This window comes from Zootermopsis nevadensis, unplaced genomic scaffold (genome assembly GCF_977971745.1).
Source record: "Zootermopsis nevadensis isolate Lab colony 2312 unplaced genomic scaffold, Znev_1.0 Znev_ptg000010l, whole genome shotgun sequence".
NCBI lineage: Eukaryota > Metazoa > Arthropoda > Insecta > Blattodea > Termopsidae > Zootermopsis > Zootermopsis nevadensis.
The window spans coordinates 5,734,410-5,752,972 of NW_028259142.1; the positions used below are offsets into that span (position 1 = coordinate 5,734,410).

The window sequence follows — 18,563 nt, forward strand, 5'->3', positions numbered from 1 at the left end:
CTGGTAGATGTTTGCCAACGTTCAGAGGTCATACTGCCTCCGTCATCAGAGTCTGAAGATTTCTGCCTTCTGGGTTGTTGCGCTGTGTAGTCAGGTAGATGTTTACCAACGTTTCAGAGGTCATACTGCCTCCGTCATCAGAGTATGAAGATTTCTGTCTTCTGGGTTGTTGCGCTGTGTAGTCTGGTAGATGTTTGCCAACGTTCAGAGGTCATACTGCCTCCGTCATCAGAGTCTGAAGATTTCTGCCTTCTGGGTTGTTGCGCTGTGTAGTCTGGTCGATGTTAACCAACGTTTCAGAGGTCATACTGCCTCCGTCATCAGAGTATGAAGATTTCTGTCTTCTGGGTTGTTGCGCTGTGTAGTCTGGTAGATGTTTGCCAACGTTCAGAGGTCATACTGCCTCCGTCATCAGAGTCTGAAGATTTCTGCCTTCTGGGTTGTTGCGCTGTGTAGTCAGGTAGATGTTTACCAACGTTTCAGAGGTCATACTGCCTCCGTCATCAGAGTATGAAGATTTCTGCCTTCTGGGTTGTTGCGCTGTGTAGTCTGGTAGATGTTTGCCAACGTTCAGAGGTCATACTGCCTCCGTCATCAGAGTATGAAGATTTCTGCCTTCTGGGTTGTTGCGCTGTGTAGTCAGGTAGATGTTTACCAACGTTTCAGAGGTCATACTGCCTCCGTCATCAGAGTATGAAGATTTCTGCCTTCTGGGTTGTTGCGCTGTGTATTCTGGTAGATGTTTGCCAACGTTCAGAGTTCATACTGCCTCCGTCATCAGAGTATGAAGATTTCTGCCTTCTGGGTTGTTGCGCTGTGTAGTCAGGTAGATGTTTACCAACGTTTCAGAGGTCATACTGCCTCCGTCATCAGAGTATGAAGATTTCTGTCTTCTGGGTTGTTGCGCTGTGTAGTCTGGTCGATGTTTACCAACGTTTCAGAGGTCATACTGCCTCCGTCATCAGAGTATGAAGATTTCTGTCTTCTGGGTTGTTGCGCCGTGTAGTCTGGTAAATGTTTACCAACGTTTCAGAGGTCATACTGCCTCCGTCATCAGAGTATGAAGATTTCTGTCTTCTGGGTTGTTGCGCTGTGTCGTCTGGTAGACGTTTACCGATGTTGCTGCCTCCATCATCAGGACGATCGCCTTCTACCAGACTACACCGAGTAAGAACCCAGAAGTACATCCCTGGCTTCTACTCAAAACCTTCCGAATTATATTTATTTTTCAGACTATTCTGGCTTCAGGACGGCCATCAACATCTGACAGAACGTTGTAATTCTTTAAATAACAGTATCTACTTTATGCATCACGTAATTAAACACTCAGTACCTTTGCACTTTGCCTACATAATGCATTTACGCGTTTCATGATTCTCAGAGAAACCAGAGAACAGCCAACTGATCTTTCTGATGGAGAGACATTGTTTCCTTTGAGGTACGAACTGTATTTCTTAATATTAGTTCATACTTCAGAAGATTTACAAGGGCACAAGATAATCACAAGCTGTTATCCATAATAATAAAAAAACATGACATTTATCTGTACAAACGTCAACACTGTTGTTTCCAAGTAATAGATAAGAACAAATTAATTATTTATCATGAACTTTGGTCAAGAAGTTTCTTTCGAAAGTTTCCTAGACATTATGGCGATAGTTCAAGCCCCCGTCCTCTCCAAGACGTGATAAGTCACTTGATTAGGATTTTAATAATCTCAAAAATGCAAGTTAAAACGCAGGCTTAAACAATTTGCTGCCAGTTCTTTCGTTTTCTTCCAGAACTTTAATTAATAAATCATTAAAATCAGCAACAGTTAAGTGTCAAATGAATCAAGACTTCCTTGTTTTATTGCAGGCTGCTTTATTTATTTTATACAAAAGTGATTCTCCCTCTTTTTCATTAATCTTACCGCTGAAATAAAGATGATAATTTTCTATCTCTGCATCTAGATCCGTTCTGGGGCCTACCCAGCCTCCCACTCAACAGGTATCAAAATACCTTGCCCGGGGTCAAAGAAAGAACGGACGTAACACTGGTCACTCACCCCCAACTAGTGCCCAGGTCAAGAACAGGTAGAAGCTAACCTTCTTTCCCCCCGAGCACCCAACAAGCACTACCATGGCGTAGCTGGAGAGCTTTAACTTATTCTTAAGAGAATCTTCTGTTGCGTGTCTGAACCGTTTACAAACATTTTTAATCTTTCAGTATTTCGTTGCATAAATAACGCACACATTTCCGTCCGACAAGGGAGTATGTACGACAAATAAAGGAAGTCTCTCAGAATTTCCCTTTACATTTTCAATTCAGGTGTCATAGTTTATGACATTTACCATTGTTTATTATGTGGAAAACAACATATGAAATTTAAGAAATATTTGCACTTCATAGTCGATTATAACAAAACTTTAAATGTAGGATATGAGGTTCTCACAGCGGTGAGTATGAAGATTTCTGTCTTCTGGGTTGTTGCGCTGTGTAGTCTGGTCGATGTTTACCAACGTTTCAGAGGTCATACTGTCTCCGTCATCAGAGTATGAAGATTTCTGTCTTCTGGGTTGTTGCGCTGTGTAGTCTGGTCGATGTTTACCAACGTTCAGAGGTCATACTGCCTCCGTCATCAGAGTATGAAGATTTCTGTCTTCTGGGTTGTTGCGCTCTGTAGTCTGGTAGATGTTTACCAACGTTTCAGAGGTCATACTGCCTCCGTCATCATGGCGATGAAGATTTCTGTCTTCTGGGTTGTTGCGCTGTGTAGTCTGGTCGATGTTTACCAACGTTTCAGAGGTCTTACTGTCTCCGTCATCAGAGTATGAAGATTTCTGTCTTCTGGGTTGTTACGCCGTGTAGTCTGGTCGATGTTTACCAACGTTTCAGAGGTCTTACTGTCTCCATCATCAGAGTATGAAGATTTCTGCCTTCTGGGTTGTTGCGCCGTTCGGTCTGGTAGAAGTTTGGCGACCTTCCAGAGGTCATACTGCCTCCGTCATCAGAGTATGAAGATTTCTGCCTTCTGGGTTGTTGCGCTGTGTAGTCTGGTAGAAGTTTGGCGACCTTTCAGAGGTCATACTGCTTCCGTCATCAATGCGATGAGGTTTTCACAATGGTGAGTATGAAGATTTCTGTCTTCTGGGTTGTTGCGCCGTGCGGTCTGATAGAAGTTTGGTGACCTTTCAGAGGTCATACTGCCTCCGTCATCAGAGTATGAAGTTTTCTGCCTTCTGGGTTGTTGCGCTGTGTGGTCTGGTAGAAGTTTGGCGACCTTTCAGAGGTCATACTGCTTCCGTCATCAATGCGATGAGGTTTTCACAATGGTGAGTATGAAGATTTCTGTCTTCTGGGTTGTTGCGCCGTGCGGTCTGATAGAAGTTTGGTGACCTTTCAGAGGTCATACTGCATCCATCATCAAGGAGATCGCTATCATAATAAAAGACAGAGTACAAGAAGTCCAAAGGTGTTAGTCCAGATAAAACATAACACAGATACGAATAAGACTTTCTTGAGATGCGAACAAAGGGAGATGCAGTAGATAAGTGATTTGATATCACCTCACATATGATGATGATAATAAACGTTACAATTTAAAGTGTACTTTCCAGCACCTATTTACCTAATAGGGACAGGGTGGGTTTAACCTCAGCTCGTAAGCAGGATGCCTTGGAAGACATCGAGAAAAAAACTAATATGTAGCTAGTAATAATGTTTTGTAGCTGAAGGCATTGTAAACGTCAGCAATTACGTAATAGCAGACCGGACAGGGTTACTGAATCAACATTTTGTATGTGCCAGTCAACAGAATTCGAAATTCAAAGACAACACAACTGTACACTAGTTTGACACCATTGCGGTAAGAGGTACCCGGTTCGAATCTGGACGAGCAATCGGCTATCCTGACCAAATTATTCTGTGGTTTTCCTCAGTCCACATATGCGGAAGTCAGTTTTCTGCCTTCACATGTGAACGTTTTCATTCGAGCAAAAATTTGTATGCTACTGCCACCAGCTGGGGGCAAAGTACCAAATATGGGCCAAACAGAAGCTGCTACACTACTCGTATCTTGAATGTAAACTCGGCAGCCATGATCCTACGGAAGTCTTGCAGGCAGCGAGACATGTTGTCTGCAGTTACAGCACGATTCGCTTGTGACGTCAGCCTCGCCGAAGCGAAGCGACTCAACGGTTTAAAACCGTTCACCTCCACTTCAGAACTTGCGCCAGCACAAAATTTTGAAACCTGAATTCAAAGTCTGCAATTGCTACCAAATTGTAGGTGTACTCCAAATTAGAGTACAAATCTCAAGCCCTTTTTAACTGCTGGATTTGATCCAATATGTTACACTTTTCTCTATGACAAGAATATCAATGAAATAGAAATATTTTGATGGTATCTATTCTTAGTTCTCTCTGTGTTTCTATTTCCTTTCTTAACAGGGCGACCTGAGGTATACTGTATCTTGACAATTGCTAACTATTAGAATGGGAGCGTTAGTAGAAAAGACACGTAAAAGAAGAATTGCACGTATTATTACTACGAGGTCTTTACAGTCATATGCCTCATTGTCCTTCGTCTCTATTTGTTGATGCATCTCTAGTAATGGGGTAGTTAAAATGTCTTTCTCCTACTGTGTGATCTCACTGATTTACGTCATTTTACGTGAAATCCTTTATTTAATCTTTATTTGCTTTCTTGCTGTCATATCCTACCATCATTCATACGACGCGTTTAAATCTTGAATGAATTTAGAAGCACATTATCACAGGAGGAAAATGAATTAATTACGTTAATTTTCTGTATCTTCGATAAAACATATATAAATAATACAGGTAAGTGAATTTTCCTCAGAACATGAATAACTATTTGCAAACACGAATTCACAATTGCATGCTTTCACATATCCACTCCTTGTATATAGTTTGTAAGTAATCGCCACAATGAGAATTGTTTACAACAAAACCTCCACATCTTTACGACGGGTACATTTTATATCATGTGGAAGTTTTCTGCAGTAGTGTTTGTACGTGTCCGATGGGAACCAAAATTAAATTGTCGACAACTTTTGGTGAAAACACTTAGTTTCAAGTTTAAATGAAATCCGTTCAGTAATATTGATTGTGTGTGTGACTAAAGAATCAGAATAGACTCCTGATACGAGGTGCGATCGGAAAGTTTCTAGACTGCGCCTATAAAAACCCGTACACTTATCTCAGGTATTAAATTCATCCATCACCCTCGAAGTAGTTCCCCTGGGAGTAAACACAACGATCCCAGCGCCGCTGCCAAGCCTGGTAGCATCCCTGGAAATCTTTCTTTGTCAGCCTGTCAAGCACCATCTGCGATTCTGCCTGAATCTCTTCTATCGTCTCAAATCTCCTTCCCTTAAGCTGAATTTTCATCTTTGGGAAGAGGAAGAAGTCACACGGAGCTAAATCCGGCGAATGAGGAGGGTGCGGGATGACGGCCATGGTGTTTGAGGCCAAAAACTGCCGAACTTTGAGGGCGGTGTGCGCTGGCGCGTTGTCATGATGCGTCGCATGTGGAGTTCTTCCTTTAGAATCAGCTGACAGGTCCCATAGCCTATCCCAACAATGTCGCACAAGTCGTTGATGGTACGACGTCAATCATCGTGAATGGCCTGCCGAATCTTCGTAACATTTTCGGGCGTTGTGCTCGAAGATGGTCGTCCAGAACGCTCGTCATCATCGACAGAGGTTCGGCAATTTTTAAAACGTGAATGCCACACAAACGTTTGTGCACGACCCATTGCGGACTCCCCAAATGCTTGCTTTAGCATTTCGTAGGTTTCCGTAGCCGTTTTCGCGAGTCTTTGGCAAAATTTGATGCACACGCCATTCCGAAATCGCAGGAGGGTCGGTGTAATGCACTACCAAAACGCCCGTAACTAAGAAACAAATGCTAATTCGATGATGCCGGCTGGCACACTGATTCACTATGAATGTAGGCCGCATCCCCTAAAGGCAGAAGCTCGTACTACCTACGGTTCGCCCGCTATTGACACAGTCTTGAAACTTTCCGATCGCACCTCGTACGGTTCATGACAAGGAACAGGATTATGCCAGACAGATTTGTATGATCTAAAACCACGACGGCGAACCTAGTTAAGAAAACCCTCTCCGGTTATCAGCTGTGTCAAATGGTTAAAATTCGCTGACGTCTCATGGACCATCTGTGATGATGGGGACAGAGATGTTCCGTAAAATGTCGTCGGCTTTTAACCATCTGACACGACTGGTAGCGTGAGAGGATTTTGTTAATTGTAACCCTACTTACAGTTCTCGTGCTTTAACCCAGAAAAAGCAAGGGTAAGCGTGCAGTAACCCGTTCAATCAGTGTTGACGGCTGGTGTTTCCGACATCAGAGACACGTATATTAAATAACGACATATTATAGGAACAAAAATAAATGCAAACAGAATTATAAATGCGAAGATAAGTTTCCAATTCAAAATAATGCGAATCAACCTCATATGTGTGTAGCTTCTTGATAAGTTTGCAATGTCATTAATTAAGATCAAAAACTGTAAGGGAGATAATTCAATTATCGTATTATTGTTGGTGGAAACTAAACACGTCCGAGCCTTTACATCGTCCACTGCATTGCAATGCTTTGTTGAGACAAATCATTTTATACTTGGCGAAGAACCTGTTACATGATTTGAGGTTTTCACAGCGGTGAGTATGAAGATATATGTCTTCTGGGTTGTTGCGCTGTGTAGTCTGGTCGATGTTTACCAACGTTTCGGAGGTCATACTGCCTCCGTCATCAGAGTATGAAGATTTCTGTCTTCTGGGTTGTTGCGCTGTGTAGTCTGGTCGATGTTTACCAACGTTTCGGAGGTCATACTGCCGCCGTCATCAGAGTATAAAGATTTCTGTCTTCTGGGTTGTTGCGCTGTGTAGTCTGGTCGATGTTTACCAACGTTTCAGAGGTCATACTGCCTCCGTCATCAGAGTATAAAGATTTCTGTCTTCTGGGTTCTTGCGCTGTGTAGTCTGGTCGATGTTTACCAACGTTTCAGAGGTCATACTGCCTCCGTCATCAGAGTATGAAGATTTCTGTCTTCTGGGTTGTTGCGCTGTGTAGTCTGGTCGATGTTTACCAACGTCATCAGGGCGATTCATCGCCCTGATGACGGTGGCAGTATGACCTCTGAAACGTTGGTAAACATCTACCAGACTACACAGCGCAACAACCCAGAAGACAGAAATCTTCAACCTGTTAACAGTTGTGAAACATATACGGGACTGTACCATAGCACAAGTAGTTAGTCGAGGATGCCTGGGTGGTCCATGCGGAATTTTTGGTGGATAAAGTGACAATGAAACAGGTTTTACCCTGTCAGTAACATTCTACGAATGCTCCATATTCACTCATGTAACATCTGAGGGATGTACAATGATCTCAGTTCCACAAACGTTGTCTCACCCGTGCGTAAGAATAGAATACGCATGCGCATAACTCCAGGTAACTTCAGTACTTGAAGATACAGAACATGATATTTATAAACATGAAATATGTATTGGAAAATGTAAATAAATTGGTGATTTTTTCTATTTGTTCGGGGTATTATTCCGGCCAAGAAAACTACAATGAAGAACTCACACTTTTTCTTTGTCACTAAATTATATCAGAAACATGAAAAGAGATGAACTAGGCATTCAGAGGAAACGATACAGACGAGAAATACATGCATGCTTTTGTCGGAAAACGTCAAGGAAAGAGACTATTTGGAAGGCCTCTACCTTGATGGCAGGAAAATTTTTCGACTTGTCTTAGAGAAATCGGATGGGAAGGTATCGATAATTCATTTGACTAGTTGGTGACTTTTTGACTCTGTAGCTGTCATCTTCTGAAGAAGGGCTCTGCACAATGAAATTTGTAAGTTATATTAAAATTTTGTTTAATGTGAAAGGGATATTTTCCTTCAAAGTAATTCGTTACGCGATTCCTAATTATCTGTGGATATACAAGCAACAGATTCGGAGAGGCGACTTCAAATACTACACGGACAAGGCTTTTAAACAGTAGCAATGTACTGTAACGATGTAGCAAGGCCTCACGAAACCTGGGTGCACTGACCAGCGACCGGAAAAGAGACGTAAATACAAACAGGAAAATTACGAATAATAACCAATAATGATGGATGAGGAGAAGAATGCTATGTGTTTAGAATTATTATGTTACGTCGACGACCACCTGACAGCAGAACACGCATAGAAACGCAATATTATACAACGACTGAAAGTGTCTTGTGTCAGGGAAGGAGGAATTTAGGACAGGGCTTGACGTATTTTCGCCGTACCCAAAATTCATGAAGAGTACAAGAAAATCATTTTTTAAAAAATCGGTAACTGAATGTCCGTGCAATGTGAACTTGCAGAAAATAGTTTATCGTGCAGGTTATAAAGATGTGATTAAATGTATGTAGAGGTCGCGCGAGAAGTGCTGGAACTTGCGCAAAGGACTGATTTTGGTCGTATGAGATGGACCCGTCCGAAGCACGCGCTAGAGGGGTGTCAGCTTCAGTTGGTTTCTAGCTCTAGCTGTGTTTAGATCTGTGCGTCACCGCAGCTGAGGCTATGCGACCCCCACTACTACTAAACTCCCCTCTCTCGGCTTACACAACGCGCATTTAGGTGCCACCACTACTCGCGCGACCTCTACGGACATGAATCAACGATCAAAGATTTTACTGGCATTTTAAAGCACGCTTTATGTCTTTATCTTTTAAAATCTAGTGTTAACAATTCTTTAATTCAGTAATCTTCCTGTTTCGAAGCACTGGTGTTTCACAGAGAAATATAATTGAGCAAGTAAATGTATAAATTGGTGTTAATTCGGGAGGAGGGGGTTTGTAACCAATGGGTCTCACCCAACAATCTGTAATTTGTGTACGAAAGACAATAAATTCATCAAAATTAATTTGATATGACTCACCCCTGCACTGTAGGCACGTCTATGGAGTGGGACGATGGTCGCTTGCGGTCGCCGGCCATGTCAGCTAGCCTCGCGAAGTCTGTATCTTGATCCATGAGCCGAGCGGATTTCCGTGACTCTAGCAAGCGCACTTCTTCCAACCTCTTCTTCAATTCCAGTGGGCCCTGAAGCAAAGAGACATTGTCGTGTTAATGGGGGGCAAATCGCATGTGTTCTACACTCACGATGATGGGGTGGGGTGGGGGGTTGTTATTCGAGCCGTCTGCGACTCTTTCACAACCCAGATATTTAAGACAACGTAACTGAAATTCATTTTGGAATATTTAAAACACAGGCTAAGATTAAAGAATACAGGGACAAACGGAAACAACATTTGAAGAGGGCGCATGACCGACTGATTCCCGAAATAGCACATGAATATAAACCAATGGGAAGAAGAGAATCTGGCAGAACCAGAAAAAGACGGTCTTAGATGTGTACCGGAACACGCTATTTAGCCTGTCTCATGAAGGCGGTGGTGATGATAACGATGCCATTGAAATTCCGATTGTCAGAGTCATCTGTTGGATTGATCAATGCAAGAATTTCTCGTCTTTCCTGAAGAAACATGCAGATCAACAGTTAGCAGGTGTAGTGGGGTACCTAATGACGTCATTGATAAGAGATAAAGGGTTTGATTGCATCAGATCAGGACATTACCCACACGTGTTAGTGGCTTACCAGTGTACGGAATGGTTATCATCTACGATAAACGACTGCATGATTTATTTTGATGCATGCCTTATTGCATGTCTGCAACAAGTTACAGAAAGTGTCGCTGGTTCGGATCCTGCAAGGGCTATATGAAAATAATTACATCACTCAATACAGGTATAGGAAGCGTTGAAATAGAACATTTTAAGTTTCCACGGAATTTCACCACAGATAATGGATTAAAATTTTTATAATTAATCAAAGTGGAACCCCGATTTTATTTAATCATTCAGGAGGAAAATATGACGTCATATCTGCATTTGTGCCACAGTTTCAAAATTTTATAACTTTGTACACATCACACCACAGCACATCAATAACAGCCTCACTCATGAAACCAACAAATCTTACGACAAACCACCACAACAAAAATACAACAAAAAAACTACACGAGTACAAAAATTCGCGGTAGCCGTTTTGCTATTTTTCATTTTCCTAAACTACAGAAGAGGTCTTCTCCAATAAAATTTGTGTATTTTCAGAGATGATTCTATCTACATAATGTAATCACGACCAATTCTGTACCACTTTACTGTCACAAAAGTGTTGGTAACCCCAGCGACACGCTCAAATGTTTGTAACCTGCGTCATGCTTACACAAATTATTCATCCAAAGTCTGAGAGGGGTCTCTGCCTGTTTCTGTCTCCTCCTATCCACCCCGCGGTTAGACAATTTTTTACATAATTCTTTAGACAATTTTACAGAGCCCCGATACTGGACGGCATTTAGCCTCCCGACAGGAGAGAATGCCCTACAGCAACTGGGCATATTGACTTGCAGACAATCCTAACTGGCTTTGTCATCCACACGGTCACTACTCCTACAGTTTATGAATGATACAGTATTGTGTGGCTGAGTGAAGAACCATTTCTGGCGTGCATACTTCTGATGTGGTGACGAACGTTTTGTCCTCAATAAATGACCATCCACTGCTGAACACATACACAAATAATAATAAATCTGATAACTGGCCTACTAAAATAACTGATTACACCTTACATTAGCTATTAAAGGGATTATCCGTTCTTATGGAACCCGAAAGTTCCTCATTACAGGAAAATAATATAAAAAATTATATCTTCTTGGTCAATAAGCATCGTGAATTCGAAACAGAAGCCATAAAAGAATTATGAAGACACAAAAGGTCCCAAAAACAATAAACTTTAACATTTCGTGATGATGGCGAAAGAGATCGTCTCCGAAACGTTGGACTTTATAATTCCCTGATAATGGCGACAGAGATTGCCTCCGAAACGCTGGACTTCTTCGAATTAACGCAGTCAATCGCCCGAAATTTTATAAGTTTCATTCGCTGTACTATCTTGAAGTGTAAAGAAATCAGTGTCTGCTAATGCGTAAACCTTCTGTAGGCCTAAACTTTGTTCTAAAAACTACGTCCTTTTCGATGTTTTAATTTCAAGACAACTGACTTTGTTTCCGGATACGAAGTCATCAGCAAACTACCAAGAAGGGACGGATCTTTGACTCACTGAAACATTGACCAGTTACTTTTTACTTTTATCTGCCCTTGAATTTCTTCGAAGAAACACAAATACCTGTGTTTGTATTTGTTTTTACACGTTAAAAATGTGTAAACCGTTTAATCTAACGAAAATGGCGTACATACAAATAAACACAAGAGAAGGGCCATTGATGTTAGCCGCGTTCGCCCTGCTTACACTTTGAAAAAAGAAAAATATTAAGTTTCTGTCTTAATCTCGTGGTTCAGTGGTACAATGAAACAGAACAGAACCTATCATATAAAACGCATCGATAGCCAGGCCCAGCCAGGCGTTGTAAGCCAGTTACTTTAGCCTTACGCTCCCAGCGAACGTAGTCCTTTTACCTTTCAATAGGATTTTCAGTTTTCACGGCGGTGTAGTCTGGTAGAAGTTTACGAGGTCCATGCTGCCTCTAAAAAGTCGGTAAGCTTCCATCAAACTGCATGGCGTTACAACTCTTAAAACAGTCACCCTTTTCATTTTTTAGTACTTGAGATTGTTAGCCGGGCTAATACGGCTAACATGGTCGGCGTGAAATGTTCTGCGACCTCTCTTCCAGTGGCACATTCCTAACAGCACTGCCGTCATGTCGCTGTTCTCTTCACGAATAAGGAGTGCAAACTCGCGCAAGCCTGATTGAAATGTTTCCACTTGACAACTTGACAGCCACTGCGTTCAAGTGGTATTATGTTCACATGACGTGACATAAATAAACAAAACCATTAAAAACAGACGGATGTATTAAACGATTAAACACGATGCAATAGAGCATTGCATTAGGAAAGAATAAACAGATGAACTTATCCATACTTGACTAAACAAGTTTGTAGAAAGTGAAGCTGATTTTACAATAGCAACAAAAATAAATAACTCCATATATACTACAAGATGTAGCTTCAAACCTGATAGTCGGTCAAGATATTTCCTGTTATTACAAACACAAATATTCGTCTCCCACTTCAAAAAATCTCGCCATTAATTTCCTTCATTTAAATCCAGCCCAACTATTTCCTTAATATAAATTTTTATATTAGTCTTTCCTTCCATCTCCCAACTGACCTTCCTTGTAATATTCCGATCAAACGTTTGCATTCTCATTCCACCTATGCATGCTGCAGGCCTCACCAATCCAGTACAAAATAATCTAATCTAAGAGCGCCGATTCTGGTAAACGTTCAGGTTAAGGTCTTAATATCGCAAAGCTTCAGGCTATACTGACTGGGATTTTCCGTGGTATTCTTCAGTTCCTCCAGGAAAATTCCGGGGTAATAGGCCACGGCCGCTTCCTTCCACATCCTTCCAAATTCACTCTCATCCTCTCATTCGACGATATATATAGTCTGAGCTACTTAAAAAAGCGTTGTTAAATAAAGTAGAAATAAGTATGTTTGGGATAGGTTTGTGTTTCTAGAGATCGACCATCGAAGAAGCCTTATTGTGTGTCGAAAATGTTACTGTAAGTACGTCACAGAAAAGTCTTGGCATTGAGCGTGTGGAGAGTAATTATTAAATAAGCCCAGTTTGTTTTAGATGTAAGCAGTAATAAGCGCCCCGTTTCCCTTGTAAGACTAATATATTCAACTCTGGAAAGTTCTTCAATCTCTACCTCGTTAGGCTGGTGTTGACATAGTCGAAAACTTATTTCACCTCTGCTCGACGTATAGGTTAGCATTTGACCCTATTCAGGTTTCAATGTCTTCGTGAAAAGTTCTCCTTTCTTAGTCGTCTTAAGATTATAACAGAAAACGGAACTGTATAAATATATAGTGTGTCCCAAAAAGATATATACGCATAACCATTACATACGTCAGCATATACGTCTTCTCGGGACGCCTGTATACCCCTTACTTGTCGTGTCTAAGATCGTATTATTAGGTTTCGAACTGGAAACTTCATTTTTCGTAGTCCATTTTGGTTTTCTTGTTCGTCAGGTTCAAACATCAGCAAAGACTTCAAACGCGTTACACTGCCCCATTCGTTTTAGTGATTTGGCCCATTTTTTGGAAAACAGATGAGACGTATGAATTAAATTAACGTATCCCAAAATGGTATTCTCATTAATAACAACAGTTTTTATTAATAACAACAGATTTCTTGAGTATTATTCTCCATTCTAGTGAACATTTATGCCTACAAGCTTTTGTGTAAGGTAGTACTCCATTGCTTTAACCAAATTTGGGCCATAAAAGCATTCGTTTTATCGTACTGACGGATCAGAATATAAAATGGCTGCTGTGTAAATGCAGGCAATGCGATGCTCACGCATATTTTGCGAAACGCACCAAAAATATCTTTGGCAATGTTTATGGTTGGATTCTGTTTGAAACGATCGCTTGGAAGATGGATATCGGTATTTGAAAGGACAAAGAGTTTTTGACAATGTATATATTACTGAAAAGAGTTACGTATATAATTGGGACTTAGTTTTATTGTGGAGAGACGTATTTTCGGGTTTAACAGCAGTCAACTTCAAACAAAAATGTAAGTACATCTAATTACATAACCTAACCTAACCTAATCTAACATAACCAAACTAGTTTTCATTGCACTCCCAACTCAGGAATCGAATTTCCAGTTGTAATCGGAAGGTACTGGAGTTAAATTGAGGTCAGAACACATATAACCTGACAAACGCTTTTCATGATTTTACTTAGCCGTGACAATTCCTAGTGCGTCTTATCTATTCATTTGCAATCCACCGTTTTTAACTATCCCGTCATTAAACTCTACATACCCATGCAGTTGTTAAGTACCGTATGAAGTAAAACGCTCGTTCACAGTCAGCTGCATTCGGTAGGAGTTATCATCTTGTTGGATCGCTGCTCACAACCTCTCAAATCCCATGCAATCAGCGCCTCTCCGTTTCAGCGTGGCGACATTATAAGAATACTTGCACAAGAACAGCAGCGCATAGCGTTGCGACACTCTAGCAACCAGTATGTGTTTTTTTAACAGCTTTCTCTTGCCATTTTGCTCAGCACTGTCACATTACGTCTTCATGCGTGTCTCTGCCTACTTCTCCATTCCCTTGCACTGCACTTGGTATTAATTTCGCGTGAGATACGAATCGCAACCTTGAGCAGATTCTAGTAGCCCTGCCCCTTGATCTGACCTGTAACGTAAAGATAATCGGCAATGATGAATAACTGCAAAGATGTTAAGCTATTCCAATATGCAGTTTCTTTGGAACTCTGAGTTCTATATTAGTTTCGACAACCATTTAGCTGTAAATCGTGGCTTAATTTATAGCGCTGTGTACATATTCCTTGGGGGAGGGGGCTGAAACAAACCACGAATGCAAAAACAAAGCAGGAGAGCTAGTCACTTGTTTCGTATGGGTACGAAAATTGTTTTTACCCTGAAGTAAAAATATAAATCAAGGGTCTCTGAGGACAGGACACACAGCGAAGAGTATTTTGACCAAAGTAGGAACAGGAATATGGATAAAATTGTATAATGGGAACGTTCCTTTATAATGCGCACTCTTCATAAAATATTAATAATCAAGTTGGTCAGATCAATGTAGAAGAAATGGGTAGATTAGGCAGCACGTATGGGGCAGATCAAAATACATCAGTCATTCAGTGAAGATACTATATCCGGGGTTCGAATCTCAGTAGGGATGATGACCGCTCTTTATATGACACCGATGTTTCCCCACGTTTTCAACTAAAGTCAACCCACGTAGCGAAAAGCAAACAACGCTGAATCATGTTGCGATTCGTAGGCCCATATCGGCTGTCCTCTACCGGCTCTGAGCTGTGTAGCGCTTGACATACATACCGCAGCGTCTGCAAAGCGTAAGGATTCTCTGTCTCTGTCACTCAGACTAAAACCAAATATATAAAAGAGAGAGCGGGCGAACTTTCGTAAGTGTTCCACCCTGACAGGTAGCTGGTATGTTTTACAACGGCAAGCGAAAGAAAACAGAGGGAGAGAGCAGAGAACTCCACGAACTCGCACAATTCGTTACTATATAAGCATGTTCATACGTCTAAGAAACAAAAGTTAATATCCTAATGGCACCTGCTTTGAAGTATTAAATGGCAAATAGTCTTAGCACAGCCCCACTACATGGATGAGTTGCCCTGATGATGGAAGTAGCAAGGACATGTGAAACGTTGGTAAACTTCTACCAGGATACAAGGCGCTACAACACAGAAGACAGCCATCTTCGGACTCACCGTCGTGAAAACCACAAATCCTACTAACTGTTACTACTTTCTTTGTTTTCGCCTTTGTTGATTATATATATTTTTAAAAAAAGTCTTAAAAAATCTCTAAACTTAAAATCACTGCTTTTCGAAGGATTCGTCTTTGCAAAAAACGGAGTAAATACCCATTCTGTAGGATCCTGCAAACTGAGCTATTTCTGATACACTTACACTGACGCTGAACACCAACAAACCAAAAATGTATTTAACCAAGGGCGGAATCTTGCGCATGCGCAAGATATCGACACTTGCTAGACTTGACCGTTCCTGCGTACGAAACGCATTGCTCGAGATGGTAGAAACTACAAGGGCGGAGGGGGGGGGGGGGTGCTTGTGCTAACGGGATTTTTTGTCGTGGTAGAAGGCCTTCACTTTTTCAAACTATGAATTGTTGCTACTGGTGGTAGATTATCCCAACAGGCAACCTATCCTTTGTAAGAAGAATTTTGATTGGATGGCTCTCTGGTATTTGAAACCCAAAAGGGTTATGGTCGCTTTGTCTGATGGCTTCTGCGACTTGGAGAAGGGGGAGTTTGGCTGAAAGACTCCGTGATTGGCATTTGCCTTAAAACTGAGGAAAAACACGTAAAACCTCAGTCAATGTAACCGCGTAGTTAGTTCATTCCTTGCGCCGATTTGGCAATCTTTTTCAGCTAACTCTTGAGTCGAAACCCTCAGTCATTGCTCTGATGTGGTCGTCGAAGAACGGTTTCGAAACAACAAGATTGGATAAGACTGCCTCAGTCAGAAACAAATAACAGAAGGATTTAAACTGGCCAAAAATCAACAAATAAGAGACTAGACTACACATTGTATCCCGCAAGTTAACAAGTTGAAAGATTCGACCTAATTCTTGGGAAAATTATGAGAAGGCGTAGTCGTAAGACATGTTATGAAACGGGAGGTATTTTTATGTGAGAATATTAATAATGTCTTTCGAAATCAGACGACAGACGACAAAATAAACCTGTAAGTAGAACAGCAGGCTCATTTCCACACCGGCTCTGGGGGGGTCCATCGTCCTTCGAATAACTGTAAACCGGGAGCTGTTCCTTCTGTCGAAAAAACGAGTGAAGCGTGAAGCTAACCACTCACCGCCATCTAGTTTCGAGGCCTGTATATCACGAGAAATTATTGCTTTTTCTTCCCGGCACTGTGATGAGGCCAGGAACATCTTTACTTTTGGATTTGAGACTTTCGCGGCGAGTACAACCAATAAAATCTTCTCGGGCAATCAGCCGCGTTAACTGGTTACAGTAGTAAACCGACGTTTCGGGAAAAAACTCTGTCCCCATCTTAGGGTTCTGATTTGCCCGAGAAGATTTTATTGATATTTACTTTTCTGTGGAAAAGTAGGTTAGCGGAAACTACTCAAGCCGTACGACCCGGAAAGGAGAAAATCATTTATGATGACCGAAAAGCGAGAAACAGAAAGTTGAACACATGCTTATTTATCCCATTACTGTTTTGTTTACCATCGCTTTGCGACAGACCGAGAGACAAACACATATCCAGTCGTCAAAACGTTTCACAAACTTTTATTATATTTTCGTACTCCTAGTGTGTGTGTTTTTCTTCGCAAATGAGAGGCTGTAGATCGAATTCCCATACCAGCTTCTTTTTTACTGTTCATCAGTCGTATAAAAAAACATCTCGAGTATCAGTTTAAATAGACCACAAAATTAACAGTCAGATGTAGATTTAAGTTTGTGTGTTCTGTCCAAAAACGTATGCTATTTGTTCGATGTAGTTGTGCATAAAACTGGTGATTCTGAAATAACATCAGGCAGTAATTTCTGGCATTATACACAGTGTTTAATTGAGCGTTACAGTACACACACTATTGTGTTCTATTGAGTCGTATCTTGTGTTTAATCTCAATATTTAAACGAAAGGTTATTTTGATTTATAACCGATCAAGAAATCATGTTATCGTAGATGCAGGCCCAAAGCATTAACGATGTACGTTATTCTGTTATTACGGTAGACATACAGCCCTCGTATGAAACTGGAGAAAGCTATTCGCTGTTGCAACAACCATACGTAGATGATGCTAAACCTGTCATTTGCTCGTAATGGATGGCTTCACCAACATGCCTCTCCTCATATCCTTGTCTTTTTGCATACAAAATCAAATCTTACACACGCACTCTTAGCCCCATATTTGTCTCGTGTTGCTTTTATACCTTTATACAATGCCTGGGAATGAAAAGACTACAGAAAAAGGTAAGTTATATAATTACCCCATGATGTCCTTTGTGTTCGGAATCCTTGCAATCCTTAAAGCAGCTGTCATCAGTAAGTTTCCGAAAGTGGTACTATTTTATTCAGCCCGCACAAATAATGGGATAGCTCATTCTCATATCGTTACTTACGAAGGAAAAAAGCGACCTGGAAAGAATTCACTGTCTTGTCTGTATCATGAGTTGATTGACCATCGAGATTGTTGGTCGATGTCAAAGGGACTTGCTTAGGATTATTACTAAACCCAAGTACCACGCATACAGTCAGTCGAGTAGTGAAGAAATTCAAGACTTTTTTTAACCCAAAGTTTCAGTACCTTGTTTACAATTAACATCCTGTGCCAGTTCAATCAAGCCGACGCCTCAAACTGTTTCTTTAGGGTCTATTGTTTACCCTGGGACATGCACTTGCATAAACTGAACATTATAGTAATAATAGTAGTATTCAATTAAATTAAATTCTTTATTATTTATGTGCTACCATCGATGTAGATGTTCTGCAACCGTCAGTCATACTGAAATCACGTGATCCACTGGGGCAACTCTCCGACCAGTGCGGGAGAGACGCCCTAGAGCAGCGGTATTCAACCTTTTTTGTTCGCGTACCCCCAGATATAATTTCTCTTCAACTTTGTACCCCCAAAGTTGTTGGTGTATAATTCAAGTTATACATAGTATATAATCTACATCTAAAATAAATTAAATAAATTACATTACTGATTATTCAGTGTTTATCATAAAATAATATATTTTTTTAAATTGGACGTACCCCCTAAGATGTCTTCGAGTACCCCCGGGGGTACGCGTACCCCACGTTGAATACCGCTGCCCTAGATCACAGTAGAAAAGACGATATGTCAGAGAAGAACATCTTTTAATGGGAAGTGTTACAGAA

The 18,563-nt window shown here is 41.0% G+C and overlaps 1 protein-coding gene across 5 annotated transcripts in view; it reads right to left on the bottom strand.

Moving 5' to 3' along the window:
- The window catches only part of Glut4EF (Glucose transporter 4 enhancer factor), a 197,411-nt gene that overhangs the window by 142,781 nt on the left and 36,067 nt on the right, over nucleotides 1-18,563 (bottom strand). For all 5 annotated transcript variants that reach the window (XM_022082105.2, XM_022082014.2, XM_022082195.2 and 2 more), the window contains exon 2: nucleotides 8,956-9,119. In XM_022082105.2, coding sequence (XP_021937797.1) covers nucleotides 8,956-9,119 — 164 coding nt within the window. The remainder of the gene's footprint in view (nucleotides 1-8,955; nucleotides 9,120-18,563) is intronic.